General features: G+C 35.7%; 2 protein-coding genes across 2 annotated transcripts; one reads left to right on the top strand and one right to left on the bottom strand.

The window, feature by feature from the left end:
• Nucleotides 1–4,058: 4,058 nt before the first annotated feature.
• LOC145620867 (F-box/LRR-repeat protein At3g48880-like) lies at nt 4,059–8,465 on the bottom strand. The gene is made up of 3 exons (XM_081675588.1): nt 8,404–8,465; nt 5,232–5,627; nt 4,059–4,658 (listed from the first exon to the last, which is right to left on the bottom strand). Exons 2-3 carry the CDS (start codon nt 5,618–5,620, stop codon nt 4,124–4,126), a joined length of 924 nt encoding a protein of 307 aa, XP_081531714.1. The 5' UTR covers nt 5,621–5,627; nt 8,404–8,465; the 3' UTR covers nt 4,059–4,123.
• A 5,786-nt stretch (nt 8,466–14,251) lies between these two features.
• LOC145620905 (CASP-like protein 5A2) lies at nt 14,252–20,728 on the top strand. The gene is made up of 3 exons (XM_081675636.1): nt 14,252–14,539; nt 17,920–18,052; nt 20,167–20,728. Exons 1-3 carry the CDS (start codon nt 14,325–14,327, stop codon nt 20,356–20,358), a joined length of 540 nt encoding a protein of 179 aa, XP_081531762.1. The 5' UTR covers nt 14,252–14,324; the 3' UTR covers nt 20,359–20,728.
• Nucleotides 20,729–22,702: the final 1,974 nt, after the last annotated feature.

Raw genomic sequence — 22,702 nt, forward strand, 5'->3', positions numbered from 1 at the left:
AAACTAAGCCTAAATATCAATTCTCATCTCTCGAATCTCGAATCAATATTGCTAAACTCATACAATTAAACCTGGCCAAATCTAATTGCATAGCAAATAAACAATCAATAGGAAATCAATTAAGCATTAATGATCAACAATCATAAAATTACCCTTTCATATTATTTATTAGATCCCCATAAACCCTAGAAGGAAGACTACTCATACATAATTAAAACTAAGCAAAACATAATAATTAAACGAGACATGAAGGAAAAATAGAATGAATAAAATACTGAGATTAATTAAGAGAGAAATCGTACCAAGACGGCGGAATTACAATAGAGTTGAGGAACAAGAAAGAGAATAAAAGTCTAGAGAGAGAAAGTTGAGTAGAGAGAAGGAAGAGAATAAAAACTAGAGTAATAATAATGAAGAAGGAGTCCTAATCTTGCCTAATAATAACACATTAATACTAAGCAAGACAATCTCCGCTAAACAAAACAAATCGGAAATCAAAACTCCCTAATTCTACACGCGCCCGGTCGGGCAAGGGGCCGCCCGACGGGGCCCGCCTTTTTCTCTTCAAATGTTTTCTCGCGCCTGGCCGGGCAGTGGCTCGCCCGACCGGACCCGCCTCCTTTGCCTCAGATGTCTTCTCGCGCCCGGTCGGGCGCGTGCTCCGGGCGCGGGACCCTTCAAGGTGTTGCTCCGCCCCGCCCGGCCGGGCGCGCCTTCGGGCGGTGCTCTGGTGGTCCGGGCGAAGCTTCTTGGGCCTCGAGGCTCTTCCTTGGGCTCTCCAACTTGGCCCAAACGCCTCATATCTCCAAAACTGAGCCCTTAGTCACCGATTTGCTACCTCCAATCGGTCTTGGGCTATCGAACGTGGTCGCGGTCTTTCAATACTTGTAGATGCTCCTCGAAAAACCCGGGAAAATGCTCCAAGTACGCAAATTCCTACAAAACTCAAGCAAAACTACCAAAGCACTGGAAAACACAAATTAGTAATAAAAGTGGCTCGTAGGAGCCAAAAACACTACTAATTACGACCAAGGGACGAGGATAAATATATATATAAAATGAACACATCAGATGATACGACCACTCGCGAGCAGCGGGTGCACATCTTTGTTCTTATCTTGCTGTCAGGGACCTTTTCTCCTGACAAGGGTAGTCGAGTGCTCCTCTACTACCTTCGCGCTATTCGCGACCTTCACTTTGTCGGGACATATGACTGGGCCAGCTTGGCCTATGCTGACTTTCTTCTGGGCCTGCGACATTCTTGCCATCATAAGGCCTTGTCTGGAGAGATTGCACTTTCCAGCTTCTAGAGGGTCGTAGAGGTATATTTCTGTCCCTTCGAAATAAGCCCTAGACTGGTGCAAGCATTTGTTGATTTTCTCTTATCTTTGTATATTTGGTTCTTCGAGTACTTTCCCTCGCTTGCGCTGGCGAGACCTTCACCTTGCGAGCTCCCTATTGGCGCCGGTTGGGGAGGCCGCACCAGTCAGGTCACTACTGCACGTATTCGAGATCTGATCCTCCTGGTATATTCTCGTGAACACTTGTCTTTTATATTGCTCTTTTTGGAGATATTTATCTTACATACATGTTTTATAGGAACTTGGTGTGGTATATCGGCCATGGGCTGATTTGGCTATTCTTGTGTTGGTTGCACAGTACACTACCGAGCGTCGTTACTTTCAGAGGACGTACGACGCTACGGTGTATCTTGGCGAGAGAGTAGCCATTCGGCACTCCTCGGACGTTTTCGTCGTCCCTACTCGCCCGCCTCGACATATGATCCATGAGTCGTTTATGCTTGATTCGGCGACTCGGTCGTCTCTTGGCACTCCATGGCGGTCTCATGTCCATCTGGGCAAAGTTACGAGGATGACTTGCTGCCTTTGCTAGCGTCAACCGCTGTTTTGTCTGAGGAGGCAGCGGTATGCTTTTCTCTTTTGTTTTTTATTAGGTAGCCCCCAAGTGAATTCTAATCATTTGGATTTATTATATCAGGCTGGGCCTAGGGAGTTTGTCCCTCCGCGAATGTTTATCCGTTACCAAGGCATGTTCGGACCGGTTGAGGAGATGATTCCTCCAACCCTCGAGGATCAGCGTTTTGTGGAGCGCTCTATTCCTCGCCACCAGACTCGGGTGATCTTATCTATTTATTGCTTTTCTTGCAATTGTTCTGTATTATTACTGACTTTGTTCTTTGACAGTTTTCTCGTGACAGCTATACCGAGGTGCATCAACGACTTTCGCAGCTAGCTCGTGAGGTTACAAAACCGAGCTACCTGTCGGGGGAACGACGTTGCTGAGAAGGTATCTCTTATATCTTTCTTTTGCATCACTTATTATTATATTCTTTTTTTGGTATCTGACTTGATTTACCTTTGCAAGGACAACCTATTGCTTCACCCCGCACTCGGTCGAGACCCGAGGTTTGGAGAGAGTCAGCTAGATCTGGCTCAAGGCGTTGCCGCACTTCTGCTGGTGGCTGAGGTGGCCGGTCCGAGGCCGCTCACACCAAGGACTCGGGCTCTTCGTCTGAGGGTGTCCATACTTGGCCGACGGGCCAAGGAGGTGCAACATTGGCTCCTTCGATGGGTGGTGGGACGTACGAGGTTGGCTCGTCGTCGCAGCAGCCCTTACAGCCTCCGCCGTTGTCGATTGATTATTAGGGTGAGCCTGGGTGGGCTGGCCTTGAGCTGCGATTTCCACCGACTAGCGGGTCGGGAGATGGTGAAGGGCACACTCCCCGGTCTACACTGTTCTTTGATGCGATGAACGTTCCTCATCATTTGCGTCCTCCGGCACCATAGTTGTACCTGTGCTTATTTTTTTTATTTGACTTTGTAGGACTTTGTCTCTTGTATTGTATGAATCATATATTAGACACATTGTATATACAAACCTTTATATATCCTGCCTGTTTTATCTTTGCATTTTATTCATTTTATGTGCGTGTGAGTGTGTGCAAAAAATTGTGACTTAATTTTTGCGTAGAAATTTCCGTCATTTTTATTATCAATGGAGGGTATTCGACTTTCTCCCCCCAAAAAAAAATTAAAAATAAAATAATTAGATTTAAAATAAGCCTAAGCTCAATTTAATAAAAGGAAGAAAAACAAAATGTCTTGGATTTGTGTATAGTTGTAAGTCTTGATACCCGAGACTTACAACTTTGGGTCAAAACTCTCATCCTATTTAATTAATTAGATTGACAAGAAATTTTTGCAAAAAAAAAAATAAATAAAAATTAAGGTTGACAAGAAATTAAACAGGTTAGATTTAAGTTGAAAGTTTCAAATCATAAGTGACACACCTAACACGTCAACCCAATATTAAATCCTTTGAATGAATAATATCATAAATTGCAATCCATGACGTCAAAAACAGAAAATTGCAAACCACACTATCGTTTCACTGAAAACTTTTATGATATAAATATTTTGGCGGCCAACTGACTAAAAAAAAAAAAAACAAGCGACAATTTGGTAAAAAGACAACATTTAGCTCAAAATATCTAATTTTTTCAACACTATAAAAATCCTAATTTAACTTTTTTGTGTTTTTAATTTTTTTTCGACAAGCTCTTTAAAAATCCTTATTTAATATGAATTATTAATTTATTTATGTCATCCCTTTTTTATTTTGCTGAATCCCAATACCAAATTTATATTCAATCCGCTTGTCAAAAAAAATATTATTTTCAATCCCTTTTAAAAAGTTTCGTTAATAAGGGGTATGAAAATTAAGTGAAAATTGATACTTAAACTTTTTTTTATTATCTTGAAATTTGGTATAAAAATACACAGAAAAGAAACTAAATTAAGTATTCGAGAGTAATTTGTCAGAATTTTTTAAATTTTTTAGGTTAATTGTCACCTGAGTTTATTTACCAAATTGTCACCGAAATTATTTTTTACCAAATTGTCACTAAGAGTCTTTTTTTTATTTACCAACCTAATCAATTAGCCATATTTTTCTTTTTTCTTTTTTTGGTGAAGACGAGGGGCAAGCCCCAATCAATTAGCCATATTTTGGCTGGCAAAAATTTTGGGTGAGGGAAATTTTATCACAATTTTTTTTTTTATAAATTAAAATGTTATAGACAACATTACAAGTAGATTAAATTTTAAATATACTTCCAATAACGATAATTTGCAAGTCGACCCTTCATTTCTGGATAGCAGCGTTTCCAAGTTGCAGAACATTTAGGACAACGCTGTTTAGTGCACCTCAAGTGCAACTTTATACCAGCAGCCTTACAGCGAATCTCTTCTTCATTCCACTCCACGGATTGAGATATCCCAATACTAGCAGTCTTTGAGCAGTCACGAACACAGAAACTATGTCGGGTATCCAACACCTCCAATCGTTTGTGCCCATCTAATATTGTTGACAATGCAGTGATTGATAAAGCACATGAGATGAGATACAATCGTCTGAGTCTAGGACATCTATCACGGATTGCTATTGCTGCAGCATCATCCACAACGCCAAATAACTTAAGACTTTCAACCTTTTCAAAGCAGACTGAGCAGAATACAAACAGATCTACAGGACACTTTACTTTCTTCAACTTCCTCCAATAACGCATAGCTTGCATAAAACATGAATATCTGTAACCCAATGCCTCAGAGATAACCAACCGCTGCAGGGAGGGTGTCCTGAAAAGTGCACATAAATTTCATAAAGAAGGCATACCCTAAGATTAACATTAGCAAATTGCATACTGATATCTTGATACATGTGATGAATCCAATTTTATCTGTAGTACTCCGTTATTCTGCCATCTTAATAAAATATCATTCAGTGAGTAAAGCCATCTTCAAGAGTCCAATATCCGGATATTTCCTCCCAAAATGCCCCTGCTACTTAACAATCAACTCCCAAAAACCACTATATACGCCTAAAACATTGAAATGAATGTACCCACAACCCCTGTTATCCTTTAACTTTCAGGAAACATCCTTTGACAATTTCAATGGCATTCTCAAGATCCAATAAGTTAAATCTCTATAAAGATCAACCATAGGAATTCACACTGCTGACAAGTGATAATAAAGACTGGGAAGGAGCCAAAAAAACATTCCATTTTCAATGGGATCAACTATAAAAAGACAAAGTTGACAAGAAATTCATCTACCTTTCAGCTATATAGACATACTTGTGTGTTGTGTGACTGGCAAAGTTTTACCAAGGCACAATACAGACAAAATTGACAAAAAAAATTCATTTACCTTTTGGCAATATAGACATACTTGTGTGGCTTTAGCACAGTTTCACCAATGAACAATGCAGAACAAGAGTCAACTGGCTTAATATCCAACATATGCTTCAGGAAACAAAGGTATCTTCTCTGAAACCTGGGGAAATCACGGTCATTCTTCAACTTGTGGGAATCTATGACTTTGAGGTTGATCACACCACAAGGTGACAATGAGTCTAATACTGCTGCCAACCACGACTTGCTCACCAAACATGCAACGTAAAGCCTACAACGCCAAGGCACTCTGTTAATTATACCCATTAATATATCGTAGTCCAAGTCATCCCAGCTTCGCACCATAGTAGGGCCAGTTTCCGCCCTAGATGCTGCTCTAGAAAGTCTTGCAGCCTTCAATCGCATCTTTATACTGACAATATATGACAGAGGGACAAAGAGATTCAATCAAAACCAACCATAAAATGGCTCCATGGAAAGACATGCAGTAGATATAATATTCGATTGAATTCTATTTCTAACCACGCTTTCTACCTTCTACAACACAACCTAAATTAGATGCAATTGCACAGCCATCAGATGTTGGAATAATTTCAAAACTAGTTTTGCTTTTTTAATGCAGCGAGCTTCTAAATAAAAAACATGAAAACTGAAGAAGTGATGACAAAATGTAGATCCTAAGCAATTTTGGCCAACTATACATACATTGCATGGCTGAACAGCTAAAATAACGTTGCCGTAATTCAAAGTTTGCCTTTTTAGTCCATCTTTTTGCTCAATAACAACTACAATCATATAATAATAAATTAATAAGACCAACTAGATTAATTTTACATATAATATCTATGTAAATTATCAGCACTTAGATAAAAAAAAAAAAAAAAAAGAATCTGGAATTTCATCGAACAAATTTTAAATTAATACTCAAACCACCAACTAACACAATTCTACCGAAGCCAAGAATTGTTACAAACAGGATAAACCAAGTATTATCTAATCCCTCAACACTTCAAACAATAACTGCAAATTAATTTTTTTACAGCAATAACAACAGAAACCTTAAAATGAATATTGAAAATTGAACTGAACTTGCAATTGGGTTATGCCAATTAGTGGAAGAGACTTTTCTAAACCAAATAAACAACCAACTCCTCTGTGGGAAGCTCATTCAAGCCCGTAAAAGGGGGAACAAACTCCCTAAAGACCGTAGGACTCAACAGAGGCCGATGATCAAACAAAAATGAGGGTTGCGATTACAAACTCAAATGCATTGTTGGCCCTATAGAGTAAGTTTGAGAGCCCCAAATTTGTTGCGGAACAATTTTATGGGTTCCAAAGTTCAAATGTGGGTGTGAAGGTGGTACATCAGAAGGTCTCTTATAAATGCTACTAAGACTGTAACTATTATTTCTAGAGTGTGAGGCTTAAGGGAGAAAACTAATTAAATATTTTGAGGAAATTACATCCGGAGCATAAGAATGTATTTTGCCTTCAACAATACGTGAAATTTAATACCATTCAAATATATTAGAAATCTATATAAATAATGTTTCGGTAGAATTTTAAGAACTCTATAATTGAATTAAAATATGTATTGTAAGATGTCATTAATAAACATAAGATTTACCATCTCGAATTTGCAAAGTGCTAATATCCCGTTAATGCATGGGATATTGATAATATAAGAAAAATATATATAATGTTTCAATAGAGGTTTAAGTACTCTGTAATCATACTTCACAATTAATGACATTTTAACGATAGAACACATATTTTAAAAAATATACCTCCTTTCTTATTTTAAATCAAAACACCTATGTTTCTAAAAAGAATATAAACTGCAACTCTGTGTTCATCAACAATTCATTGTTGATGTGCTTACCCTGCATACCAAATAGCTTGATTCATGCTTTACTAGTTTCTCAATCAAATCAATAATCATAAACATGCAATCTATGAAAGAACCAAAAAAAAATCATTTTGCTACTTTGTTAGTGATAAGTCTGATAACCAAATTCATATCAAATCGACTGAACACAAAAACTACCACGTTTCATCACCAAGTTAAACCTAAAATTTCCCTACCTAAAAGGATTCAAAATTAATTTAGCCAAATAATAGAAATTGCATCTTTCTTCACATTATCAGAAACCCAAAATCATCATCAGTAATTCAGCCATACAAGTGAAGCAAACATAACAACACAGCAAGGGCCACTTTATTAACCATGATCAATTTATATAATGGCGAAAAATAAAGGAACATAATTTATGCATCTTTCTTTCCCCTCTTCATGCAATTTCAAATAAATCCCAAAAAGTGGGCCATGATAAATTCTTTACATGATATGGATTGAAAATTTGTTCGGTAAAAATTTGCTGCAGGCATGTAAGTGAGTTATTCAAACAATGAATGACAAAAAAATTCGGCAGAAATTATACTATAATCAATCAGTAATTCTGTGATAAGATAACAAAAAATTATAATCAAGTGAGATTTAGAAATAGAATCACCAGCAAAGAGTAGATAAAAAAAAAAGGGTGCACATGCTAATACCAATCTAGCGCTGTTATCAGACAACAAATAACAAGAAAAACAGAGCAAGATATGAAAAGAAAAAATCTGCAAGAGATGCAATCTTCGGAAATACAGAAGACATCTTAAATAATACTACTTGAACCGTATCAGACCTCAAATAATTTTAAAAAATATATATATATAATCAGACTAAAAAGCGCAGAACTTTCTTGATTTTGACAAAATATATGAATAAATCGATCAAAAATTAAAAACATATGAAAACCCCAATGCCCAATAACTGACAAAGCAATTAAGAAGTGCTAAACATACCGCCAATTGAATCAGAATAAAATCCAAAAAAATATTTATATTGCGACAAAACTAAACGCACGAAATTTTCTCAAATTTAGCAACATATAAGAACCCATCAAAAATTATAGCCAAATGAAACTATAAATTCCAACACCTAACATATTAATCAAACAATTATGATTACAATAAATCCCTTCTGCAATATTCAAATTCTGCATTTTACCATTAATACCCAATTATAGTCACTTTGATTATGAACAGAAGACGAACAATTACCAAACAATGAGGCAATTACACAACTAAAATCTTAAATCCTGACAGATTGAGTTCCAATTTCCTCAAAACAGCAACAATACCAATGGATGTGACAGAAATGCAAAACCCTGGTGAACAGAATTCGAAGTAAATTATAGTATTTTTTTTTCATTAGAAAATTCAGATAAGGGGATTAGTCAAACTTATTACTTAACTACACTATACATCAGTAAGAAATCATTACATATCACCTAATAAGGGTGTATTCTATTCATTTGATTTTAACTTATATGAACTTATCTAAATTTAAGCGAACTTATTAAAACTTATTGTAGTTGTAATTTGAACTTGGATAACTTATTAGTGAATCAGTGTCAGTGATCGATGCAGTTAATATTTTACATTGTATTGTTCATTAGTGTTCAATTCACTTTTAAAACAAAATGATAGTGGCCATATGCAAACATGTAATACTCTCAACTAACTATGTTTTAACACTAGTTTACTAGTTTCTACAGCTCCTGCAACAAGAATACTATACCATAACTACCAACCATGATTTAACATCAAACATTCAATTACAAAATAAAAAAATTATGAATTCAACCCTTAAAAAGTTCACTCTTTTTCATCATTAGTTAATCACAACAATTAAATTAGGGAAAAGAGATCTAATTTCATATTCAATTATCTCAAAAAAAAAAAAATACATAATTTTAGGGATATTTGATTCAATAATCAAATTAGGCTGATAATTTTCTTTTCTTTTGGTTATGATGTTGCATAATCTAAGAATTTAGAACCAATAGTTCAGATTTACGAACCCTAAACTTAACGCGCTGATAATTGGATTGAATTAGATCAAATATAAACCCTAGATTGTAAATTGATATGATGATAACAACAACAAACAACTTACCTTAGAAGCTGCTTCAATGGGGGATACAAGAATTTGATTCAACGGAGAACGCTTCCATGGAGTCCGACAGTCCGTTGAGTGCGCTTCAATGAAATAAGTGAGAGATAGGAAACTAGGAATGGAGGCCTTTTAAAAGCCATCACCCGCCACATTTATAATACGGGTTAGATCTGTCTAATAAATAAATGGCTCGGATATTTATATGATCGTATATGGGGCAGAGCGGGCTTTATAAGGGCTTTTAGTAGAAGTGATAAACATTGGTTCAGCCTGCTAGCCTGGTCCAATCCAGCCCGAAAACCCGGACCCGACTACATAAAAGCTCGAAAAGCCTGCTACTTTTTGCGGATTTGGGGAAGAGATACTACATTAAGGCCAGGCCTGCCCGATATTTTGATCACCTCTAGCCTCTAGTTTTAAGTAAATCTGTTTTAAAAGTATCGTACTCCCTCCGTGTTTTTTTAAGTGATACATATTCCATTTCCGACCGTGTTTTTTTAAGTGATACATTTCTTTTTTTGGCAAAACAATACATTAAAATATTATATCTCTCTCCTCCCATGGTCTCCACCCAAACCCACTACTACTTTTTTATTATATCTTTCCTCTCACATTCATTACTTTTCAATAAACTATTAACCCCACTATCTTTCTTTAACAATTTTTTAATACTCCACTACCCCACTTACCTCTTATTTTATTTAAGTCAATTAAATTGCCTAAAACTATGTGCCGATCAATAGGTATCACTTAAAAAAACACGGAGGGAGTATTAGTTTTCTTTGATTCTTCCATTTCTCAAATACGGAGCATTATTTTCACACACCATCAAAGCTTGTATCAATTCTTTGTAAGTTTTTAAGATTTTTTTAAAAATTTTATTTTCGAAAATGGTTGAAATTACATTAATTAAACTGAGTTTACAACAAATAAAAGAAAAGTAAATTAACATAAGTTACTATAGGCATAAGAAGCCCTTACACAATACCAATTAAGGTCATTAACGACATTTACCTTAAAGTTATTACAACGAGTGAGGACAACGCACATAAGGTTTACCAACATACATTTAAACATGTGATGGGACTATTGATAGAATGAGGGAAGTTAGTGATGATGTTTCGTGTTGTGCGAGTTCTTTTCTAACATACAATTAAAAGTCTGTGAATGTTGCTGAAATTAGAGAGTGAGGGATAGCTTAAGTGGTTAGAGATCCCCTTCCGTTTCTAGGTGATCGTGAGCTTGATTCTCATCCCCTCCCTTGTGGCTCTCTACCAAAAAAATGTTGCTGAAATGACGGAGACGACTCAAAATCAGTACGTCTTATCCTAACGGACCTCAATAATTCAAATGGATAAAATCTTCTTGATTTATTTACTTCAAAGTCACGATGTTGCAATAACTTTTATTTTACTGTCAATTGGTTTAACAACACCTACTACCATCCTCCTTCAACAAGAGTTTATATAAACCTAAAATTGAAATTTTGCTTTGTCTCCCAACAAACATAAGTAATACCACTTTTTTTAAAGGAACACATTTTTATTACAACTAAAGAGATTAAAAAGGGCAATTTCTAGAGTCCAACGACTCCATTTCATCATCCAATTAACCCTGAATTCGACTTGTCTTCGCTTTTGATTTTATTATATTAGGTGCTTCCAAAATCTAAGTTTTATTTTTTTAAGAAAAATCACTTTAATTCATTAATCAGAATTTTCAGCGATTTACTCTTAATAATCCCAACTTACGTTTATTTTAGAGCACTATGAACTTTTGGGTGGATTTTCTTCTACTAGGTAGATTTACTAGTGGCCTAACTAAAAGTTGATTTTTATTTGTAAAGCCATGTGTCACAACATAATTGGTCCAAATGGAAAACAAAATTTTGTAACCCTTCCCGGCCACCATCCTTCCTTCCATTCCCCCACCGTTAAACCTTAGCCTCAATCCTCATCCCCATCGAAATTCGACCAGCCACCTCCCTTAACAACCGATAACAACCGATCGGCCTCTCCCAACCTTTAATTTAAAACCACTCGGCATGACCCACCTACACCATCTAATAAACCACCCCCGTTCCCTCACTCCTGAAATAGCCCTTCCCTTATCATGCCGATGAAATTGCCCCTCCTCCTTTCCCTCGTCGCAGAAATGATCGATTGCTTAGCTCCTTAATTGAGATTATTGCTAAGAAATTAAAGTGGTTGTGTTACTCAAGGTTTTTGTGTTAGTTTTTTCCAAAAAAAAGAATAAATAAAAAATGGTAGCTGTTCCAAAAAATGGTCATTTAAATGGTAGTTTTCGGTAAAAGTTTCTTAATTTTTCACAAAATTACCATATATTAAAAGTATAATACTCCTTTGATCTCTTTTTATTGGATACATTTTGACTTTTACATGGTTGTCAATACACCTATTTAACCATGAATAACTTTTATTGCATACTTTTTAAAATTATAACCATTAATATTGATAGAGCATTCATTGAGACGGATCAAACAAGACTACACATGACTATATTATATCTTTTACTTTTGTGAGTAAATTTGAAGATTAGGAAATACTCCCTTTGTCCCATAATACATTACACGGTCAACATTGCACACATGTCAATGCACTAGTTTCACTTTGTTTTTATATAAGTAAATATTAATGAAAATTATTTCGAAACTTTATATTAATACCTATTTAACAACATATACAAGTATTATGATATGCTTTTATTATGTTAGTAAAAATTATAATCAAAACTAATACATGAAATGTGAAAAAAGTCCAACGTGTAAATTTTCGAGAAAAAACGCACAAACATGATGAATACGTCGTTGAATTTGCTTGATTTTGTTGATGTGAATATGTGATAAGCTGAATAGAAAGAATTGTGCAATTTTGATGTTAAACACTGGAATTCGTTGATTTTTTTTAGGTAAAAATGTTGAGTTGTTGTATGCCATATTATATATAATATAGATAGAGCTTGTAGAGGTGATAAATTATGACCGACCCGTTAGTCCAGATGATTTGGCTTGAAAATAGGGCGGTTTTGGGAAAGTAAAATACACTTTTTAGTCAAAATTTGAATTTGATCTGAAAAAGTCAAAGTAAGTTAATTAATAAGACCACTATGGCTCGACACGCCCGCAACTTTTGGTTTGGACATGAAACTTGATGTCAAGGCCCCGCTTGAATTTTTTATAACCTCTAAGATAGAGGAGAAAGATGGGGGAAATAAAAAGCCACCAGACAGAGTCTCAAGAAGACAAGGAGGGCACCTGATTTATACACAAGTAAAAATGTGTACTTCCTCCATTTTGTTTTAGATGCATCACTTATTAAACGAGGATATTTCAAATTAAATTAGATGCATCACTTTCTATTTTTTCAAATATAATTTACAAACAATTGCCCAGCATAATCCGACCCGCACCTCATCCGTTCAAAATAATTTCACCTTTTAATCATTTTTTAATAATCCAATCTTTACTGTCAATTCGCTGTAAATGGTCCCAAGTGACCTGTAATCGGTTGAGTAGGTAATTTTTTTGTTAAGTTTAATTTACACGTGTCATAACGTGATTGGTCAAAAAACTTTTACTTTTAATATTTTTTTTTAAATGAAATGATTATTACTTATTAACATTAATTAACTTATTTAAAAAATTAAAACTAACTTTTTTTAAAACTAGAGATTCTTACCGTGCGATGCGCCCAGATGGCTAGCACTTTAGGAGAATTATTATTGGTGGTCTTTACACCTTATGCATATTTGCATGGTATATAATTTATTATATCTATTTGCAATTTTGCATAGTAATTTTTAAGTACTTAATGATGAGACGAATTAAATAAATAAAGCTAGTCATCATTTAATTATATATTTTGTAAAAATTGGAGAGTCTAAACTCTAAAAAATGCTTTACATTTTGAAATAAACACAAATAATTAATCAATTTTGGTAATTCAAGAGACAATTTTAAGGCTTTTTAATTCAATGAGGGTTTATATGTAAAAGAACATATTTTAGGGATATGAATGTCCATGCACTATTCATAAGAGTATTCTCCCACGTTTTATAAGGTAGATATAAAAAATAATGATAATTAAAAATTTAAATCCACAACCAGCCCTAGCCACCTTCCCGCCCCACCATCGGCCTAAACTGGTCGCCAGCCTCGTCACGCCCAGACAATAGCTCCCCTGTGCCTATCGTTGCCCTTCCTCTACCCCCTTCTGTCACCTCTAAACCACCACAATTAACCCTTACCAAAACCAAGGCGAGTGAAGGGGAGGGGGGCTGAAATGGAGGCGTGGGAAAGGGAGGAAGGGCCGAAATCGGGCCAAGGGAAAGGGGAGAAGGTCAGAAAAGGGACAGGGGAAGGGGAGGGGGCCGGAAACATGGCGGGGGGAAGGGGAGAGAGGTCGGGATCGGGACGGGGAGCAGTTTCGAAGGTGGTTGGTGGTTCAGGGGGATGGGGGCGGTCAGCGCGGCTTGACGCTCCAGTGCCGGCAGGAGGTTGGGCTGGTGGGAGTGACGGTCGTGATGGGTGGTTAGCTGGTGAGTGTGGTTTTTAATTTTTTTTAATCAATTAAGAAATTATTTATTATTTTTTAGATCAATCAAATGCCGACATGGGTCATGAAACTTGCTATAACAAGTTAAATGACCGGTTGGGACCATTTAAAGTAGATTGACATCAAAGGTCAGATTATCTAAAAATAATTGAAATGTAGAGAAATACAAGTTTATCTTGATGATAAACAAAATTTGTTTATCTAATGGCATTTTCGTAAATAAATTAACAAAACAATCCCAGTTAGCATAACATTTTCGTAAATAAATCAACAGTTATGGGACCCGCATATTGATAAAAGTCGTTCACTTACTCGTATTTACAAAAATGTCAATTCATCCGGATGAATGCAGCTCCCTCGATTTGATTATTTTGGATGGAAGAGGTAAAAGTTGGACTATTTCGGTTAATTTTTTCCCACAATATTGTCCTCTTTACTTCCCACAATATTGTCGAATGTGTCCTCTTTTCTTCCCTTTTCCTAATTAGGAGAAGCTAACTTTACCAAATCATCTTCATCATCGCCGGAAATGAGTCATCCGGCGGTGCACCCGGTGGAAGCGCCGCCGCCATTAACGACTGAAAACGCAGCAGCAGCGGCGCCGAGAGTGAGAATGAAGGATCTTCAAGGAATGGCGGGGACACCAGGTGGGCTTGTGTTGCGTCTTTTTCAATCTTTCTTCGCCATTGGAGCTTTTCTTGTCATGTCTACCACCAGCGATTTCCCCTCCGTCACTGCTTTTCGGTAACTAAAGAATTTTATTTTCTGATTATTATTGTTGTTCATTTGATGGTTAATTACCCAACATTTGATTTATTTTTGTTGATTGTGAAATGGGGTAGATGTGAATTTTTGTGGGTAAATCAAAATTTCGAAGTTTTTGTGGTATAAGTTAAGCCTGTAATTGAACTTTTCTGGGTTTTGTGTGTGTTAGAATAGTGGGTAAAAGTTGCAATTTGCCTTACTTGAATGTACCATTAATAGAAATGATACTTTGGGGGTTGGACGGTTGGTGGAGTAGGGATTGAGGAATCAGCTTATCAATTAATGTTGTTGTTCAGTAATCAGTTTTTTGAGCTGCCGATTCTTGCTTATAAAATGAGTCCAGTTCGTGTGTTTGCAAGTACAGGTGCTCTTCCATCTCTAATCCTGCTATTGGGATTGATGGTAGCCTGTGATTATCCTGCATTGGCGGTTTTGTTCTAATTTTGTATAATGACTGTATGCCATTCCTTTTTGTGCCTTCGGATTTACCTTGGAGTTACTGGAAATTTTCATGTAATGCTGCTATTAGGAACAACGTTTATTGATGTAGGTTATTGTTAGAAGTTAGAACGATCCTGTTGTGCTTTAGTGAAGTTTTGCTGTACATATTTGTTGAAAAGGGATAATGTAGTGAGTGGAGTGAATCAAACTAGCAAAGTTGGGTGCTTATCAATGAATCAATCAATGCCAATGTTGCACAATTTACATTACCCTTTATTTTATTTTTTTTGATTTGGCAATTTTATTTTTTATTGTTTCACCTAAATAGAGTTATGTACAAGAACTTTTCAATTACAAACACTATAACAGCAAAAATCTAAAGACCTAGGCCACTTATGTCATCAGCATCACTTCTTCCCCACTTTCTATCAGGGGTGTGAGAAAACCCTTCATATAGCACCACTTCTACCTGCAACTTTAAAAATATGGCCTTAATTACAGCTTGCTGATATTCACAATCCCCATCAAATACTTTCCCATTTCTGTTGTATAAAGACTCGGAAAACCACATCCTGTATAACGTCATAACGTGCCAAGTTCTTGCTACCTTCTTCAAGCTTGAGTAATTACTTATACCAACTATCCCATATCAAAGTTCTGAACAGGTTTATTTACCAACCTTTTGCAACGTATTAACACTGATTCCAGCAGAGTGATTACAATTTAAAATAGTGGATATTCTATGGATTCCACACTTTGATTGATCATATAAAACCTTAAATCATGCCAGTTTGAATCACTGGGATTGCTTTACACACACACACACACACACATATATATATATATATGTGTGTGTATTATTTTGTAAAGCTATTTTTCTCACTCATTCCGGCCAGGTTTGAAAAACTGTTACCTGTTAGGGTTGCAAAATTTTTACGGAGTTTTATCAATTTATCATCCAAGCAACTGTTTCAACATTTGGCCTTAGTTCAGCGTGAAATTTCCTTGCAGAAAATTTGGCTTCAAGAAACATGTTCTGCTGGCCACCTCCAATAATTGTAGTTTTCCTGGACTAAAGGATTTTTCTAAAAGTCCATGATAAACCATTTGGGGTTGGCATATCCCTAAAATTGCTATCTATGATGTAGTGTACTAGTATGTATGGAGTCATTTTATTCAAAGCCTGTCTTGTTTCATAGTGATGGCCCAAAAAAGCTTGGAAATTGCTGCCTTGTCCTAAGTTGTGAGGTCCAATAGATTTTGCCCCCCCACTTCCTTGGGTAGGCACATCTGATTCCAAGATACTCCCTTTGTCTCTTAATATTCTCCCTGTTTTCCTTTTTAGTCCGTCCCTTTGAGTTTGCTCCATACTACTTTTTGCTGTAGGGAGTAGGGACCACACCTTTTACTCACAACCACAACATTAACCCCATCATACTCTCTCTTATTAACAATTTTCAATTAAAAGTTATAGAAGTAACTTCACCTCTATGGGGTAAAATAAGGGACGAAGGGAGTACTTATCTATATTTATCGCACCACCTGTCCATAAAAAGGCCCAGCAATATCTCTTAATTTGTCTTAAACTTTCTTAGGCATGAAAAACATTTGGCTCCAATAAATTATTATGCCGAGTAAACCAGAATTTCTTAGGCATAAAGACTTTCTTAGGCATACGTTAGCAGTTTGCTGACTAAAACTTAATTCTTGCAACCACCTTTCAATCAAAGGTTTGCACTGATTGAAAGACAAATTTGCAGATGCCAAAGGAACCCCAGATATTTAAAAAGGTAACTCACCACTATTCTTATGAAGGGTTTCTGCATTAAATCCTGCAATATCAGGGGAAGTGCAATCTCCTCTTGCAAACATTAGGAGATCATTGTCAAACATCAAATGTGTATGGCCTTTCGCATTTTAGACGATAATTCAAATTGGGATTTTGAGCCATCCATTCCCATGCAAATAAATAGGATGAGTAGGGGCCACCCTGTCTTAGACCCACTCTGCCTGGAAAAGGAGTGGAAGGATTACCATTAAATGGAACTGATTATGATATAGAAGCTATGCACTCTATGATCCAAGTCACACCTATAGCAGGGATTCGTAACTCATCTATATTAGATCTCAGGAAGATCCACTCAGTAGACTCATAAGCTTTCCTCAGATCTACCTTGAGCATGCATCTAGTTATACCCTTTTACTAATTTAGTGGCCAGCAAGATTATTATCTGTGAATTCCCCAACAGCCTTCTGTAATTCTGTTACCTTGCAGTTAGACTTTTAGCAATAATTATGTAAACTAATGAACAAGCAGCGGGACTAAAATCTTTTGCAGAATAAAGACAACTTACTATAGGTACAAGGGTGATATAGTGGCACAATGTACTTGCTTTAGCAACTTAGACTTCTGGAATCAATCAATCAAAGCCTTAATCTTATAAGTGGGGTTAATTTAGACTTTTGGAAGATTACTAAAATTGCATCATGAATCTTGTGTTTAAAAATGTGCCAAAAATTCTTAAAGAAGACAGTTGAAATAATTTAACCACGAGCTTTATATCACCAATACTTTGCCAATGCAACATTTATTTCATCATCCTAACAGGTGTATCAAGGATTCAGAAGCTAAAGAACTTAGTTCTGGGCCACTTCTAATAATTGTAATTTCTACCCTAGGACTTTTTCAGAGAAATTGGTGGGTGAGGTATTTATCTTTCAAGGCTGGCTTAGACGGTAAATTAGACCAAGGAATCTCTGGTAAAAACATATGAAATAGATGCAATACCAAGCTTAAGAACTTCAGCGCCTTCATTTTTTTACCTATCTTCACTGTATAACTTATGTATAAGTTTCTTATTCTTCTAGATTTTTTTAATTCTCTGTAATGACATGAAGTTTTTAATTTGTGCTCCCAGCTTTCTTGTTGCCGCTTCTGGCTTGCAGATCTTATGGAGCCTTTCACTGGCAATGCTTGATATCTATGCTATCTTAGTCAAACGTAATTTTCGTAATCGTCGAGCTGTTAGCTTGTTTGCTGCTGGTGATGTGGTAAGATTTACTTCACCTTTTTTTTTTGTAATAATCAGAGAGCTCCAACAATTACTTTTTGTAGCATGCTCTATATTTTTACTGGGCTAACATTTATGAAATAATGAACCTGAATAGATCCTTCAGCTTCTAGATGACGTCACTATTGCATATAGAAAGATGTTACTTACATGCATGAATCAATAATAGTCTCAAAATTCTGTCTTATTTATGCCGCCTCTCCTTCTTTAGTATTTTTAATCAGATATTTAAGTTAGAAATGTAGCACTGTGAAGTTGATAGCTGAATCCTGTCAATCTTCTACTCCATAAGGTCGGTGGCTTTTAAGCCAGGTGAAGTATTATTAGAATATTGAGGGATATTATGATCACCATGTGGGTGATTTAGAGGGAGAAGTGTGGTCGAGTCTTTGAGAAGGTTAAAGTGTAGTATATGAGTGTTAGTGGTGGGGATCTGTTGTATGAGATGATTGGATCCCATACTACAGCATTACAAGTTAAATGTGGATGCTGCTTCTGGATATTATTTGGTGTGGTGATTAGAAGTAATATTGAGGATGTCTTAGCTGTGGCTTGTATAATCTGTGAAGGTTATTGTGGGATTGTGGTGTGGAAGTGATAGCTGCAAGCTCTAGTCTTTCCACTGCAAGAGATTTTCATTTTAAATCTGATATTAGGTATGGATACTCATTGCTCCAACCTCAGCTCAACATGTTAAAATTGAAACAGCAGCATAGCGGTTTTCATGTCCTGATGAAGGATATCAACTCTCTGATTAAAAGTTTTCTTTCCTTAAATGTTTCCTATGTGCATAGAGAAGGTAATAGAGGCTATCAATAGACTAGTAAAATCCAGTTATGTGCTTGTGGATGGAGGACGTGGCCAGTGGTGCCGTTATCTTTTTGATGGATAAGATTGCTATGTCTGATGAATGATAAGGCCTTGGTTTAAATTTAAAAAGTGGGAAATAGTGATGGTTATTTTGGCACGATTCTTAGGAAAATTGCTTATTTATAATCCAACCTTTCGCTAACCTACTATAATAATCTCACGATTGAGAATGTAAAGTTACATTCTATTTTCCAGTTGATTGCAATACCAGAAAGCTTTCCACTTCTTCATGACTATGTTTTGACAGAATTGTGCAATTATTTATTTTATCACATGATCATATGTATTACATTAATAATATAGGAACATTGCATGATTTGATTACTTAATAAAAATATATTTCTGGAATTAACTCTTTGAAAATTGGAGGTACTATCATTTGGATTTACAGCAGATTGGACTATTTTTTATACTTTCTCCAGTCTCTTTTTATTGCAATGTGGACGGGATGTGTGGTATTTTAAGAGAGGAGAGAGATAAAAATAAAGACCCATGTGATGAGGAAAGAGATATAGAGCATCATTGGCCAAATGAAGTAATGTTGCAATTAATTTGCAACTTCTCAAAAAGGAATATGTGGATTATTATTGTGGGACGGCCAAAGGTCAGGTTTTAGGTGTACAATTTTATTTTCATTGAATTATTTTTTTCTTCAATTAGTTATGGCGGTTTCGTATGTGAGTCGAAGACCTGCTATATCTTATGGTATGTGGTCATTCACTCATTCTTGACATACCACTATCCCAGTGCTCCTCTTGAGGTTCTGGAATCTTGCTGAAGATATATTTTTTACTCTTTTCAGTCTGTCTCATTCTAAGGATCTGGCTTGAAAACCATTATTTGGACTATTATGCTACAACAAATTGTAACAAAGGATTTATTTGTCTGTTTTAGTTGATTGTTCCCAACATTACCTACATTGTGCATGATGCATCCTTTTTGCAACAGGATGTTTAAAGAGTTGATAATGGGCAACTTTATGAACTCCAGGTTAAAATGAAATTTAAGTTAATTTAGTTAACGTGCACTCCCTCTGCAATTGCGTGGTAAGGTTGCATGCATTTGACAACCCTCCCACCTTTTACCATTCCCTGGCAACAGCCTTGTGCTGAATGTTCACTATCTTTCATATACCCCCCTCTCCAGTCTCCACACACACACAAAAAAAAAATTATTCGATCACTGGTTGCTCAAAATTAAATCTGCATTATACTTGTCTTGCAGATCACCTCTACTCTCATATTTTCTGCAGCCTGTGCATCTGCGGGTATCACTGTTCTCATTGGCAATGATCTGCAGAGTTGTTCAAAGAACCACTGTGCTCAATTCGAAACTTCAACAGGCATGGCTTTCATGACTTGGTTTGCTGCTTTACCTTCTTTTCTACTGAATTTCTGGTCTTTGGCCTCTCGATGACAAAAATTCAGTCCGATGCACTGGCAGTACATTTATGCTTGGATCATATGTGTATAATAGCTCTAATGTATATTGTGTTTGAATTTGCAATTCTAAACGGATACAATTTTGTGCCTTTTTGGTTTAGTTTTCTGCAAGTTGGAGTGGTCTTGTGCTGTTTGTGAAGTTGTAGTGCCTTTAATGCCTCTAAGGTCGATGCTATGGAAGATAATGCCTTTCTGTTGTGAAATGAGTTTCTTTAATGTCACTTGTGTTTTGTGAAGGCTTACACAGACCAAATCCGTGCTATAGGGAAAAATCCCAATTTTGTTTGAACTGGTTCACGATTTAAATTATTTTATTATTATTATTATTATTATTATTATTATTATTATTATTATTATTTTATTATTGTGGGATATTTTGTGCGTAATGAGAAGCATTAAACAGGTTTTAACTACAAGTGCAAATGATACCTTGACAAAGGCTATCTACCGCTAATAGGATCATTTTTGCCCTTGTTTCCCTCTTAATAAGAAGTTAGACAAGGCTTTCAAAAATAAAAATTAAATAAAATAAAAAAAATCTCTATATGAAGGACATGCTTGGATTGAGGGAGATGTATTACTAGGGTAATAAAAGTCAAACTACGCAAAATGAAAGTGAATATAGGGGAGGATGAGATAGTAATAGTGTGATTGTAAGGAAAATTATATTATGATGGTGTAGTATGAGGTCAAGAAAGAGGAACTAATATCTTCATTTTGGGGGTAATTGTTACACTAGAGACCGGGTCTATTCTAGTCTTTATAGGTAACTATTCCCTCGTTATGAGGATAAAAATTCCTTCCTCTCTCTATTTTCGTTATGGCACAATTATCATATTTTATTTGTAAACACCTTGTCTCCTGTAACAATACCTCTAATTATTGACTTGTATATTTTTCAAGTTTGACTTTTATTATCCTTTCAATATATTACTCTCAATCCAAACATGCTTTAAGAGTCATTCTTTCTGGGTAGATGGAGTATAAAGACATAGTTTAATCCCTAAATGAAAAATCTAATAATCATTGCTTACTTGAAATTAAACAGAAACATACATAACCACTTCTTTTTCAACTAAATGTAAATAATCAGTAAACTGATTTTGTATTAACCAATTTACTTGAAAACTTGTACTTATCAAAATCAGAAATAAAAGTTATAGCAAATTACTTAAGAAATGTTATTGCAACTGTCCAAAATAAGCCAACAATTGTACCATACTAACAATTCTAACTTTGTTCATAACAGTTGGCTTTAACATCCACAAAACATAATCAATTACACAAAACATATGTTCATTCATAATCGAGCTGCATGCTCTCCTCATCTTCCTCCTCGTCCTCGGTCTCCAACAAATCTCCATTACCATCACTACCATCATCGCTATCATCATCAGACCTCGGAACGTCTTCCTCATTTTCCTCGCTCTCGCGTTCATCATCCACCTCATCAGCATTACGACCATTATTGGTGTTAACCCTAGCCCTCCTAGCAGCTTCATCTTCCTCCTGTTTTCTTTTTAAGTTTATTATCGCCTCATCGACATGGTCTAATTGACGCTGGAGATCAATCAAGCGATTGTCCAACTCCAACCGCATATCAATGAGTGCTGACAGTTGGCCCATCAGAAATGCACGCTTCATTTCCAGGGTTTTTCGGGTTGAAGAGGCGTCATTGTTGCCGGACATTTTACAAGTTGCAAAAAAAATTGAAGACTGGGAATATGAACAGAGCAGTTTCAAAGAGAGTGATTACGATTGAGTGAAATGTGTAAGGTTGTATAGCTTTTTATAGAGAAAAAAATCAGATTCATTATTAGTTTTACATTGGGAAGGTACAGTTTACGTAGATCAAGAAACCATATTGCATTTACATTGTCAAATGTGTCAAAGCTTTACACGGAGTACACAACTTAAGAGTTTCTCTAAATTTATACCGTCCCTCTCTCTACACTTTCTCACTCCTCCGTATTATGAATACCACAGTACAAGATACGAAATACTTTCTCCAAAAATCACCCTATTCATAGTATAAAGTTTAGCACCACACTTTCTCTCTCTTACATGTATTAATTACACAATTAATTTAGTTATAATTATATTTTATTTTATTATTGAAAATAACTACTCCCTCTGTTCCTTTTTTTACATTCCTGTTTGTAAAATTACACGGGAATTAAGAATAAAACAAATAACAATAAAACAAAACACAATGGAAAATACAAAACATTAAATGATGTCTTTGAGTAAAACAAAGATAAAATAATATTTATGATACCATGTCATCAATCCTTTGGAAAAAAAAAGGATCAAGTATA

The sequence above is a fragment of the Chenopodium album genome, chromosome 27 (genome assembly GCF_948465745.1).
Source record: "Chenopodium album chromosome 27, dcCheAlbu1.1, whole genome shotgun sequence".
Taxonomy (NCBI): Eukaryota; Viridiplantae; Streptophyta; class Magnoliopsida; order Caryophyllales; family Amaranthaceae; genus Chenopodium; species Chenopodium album.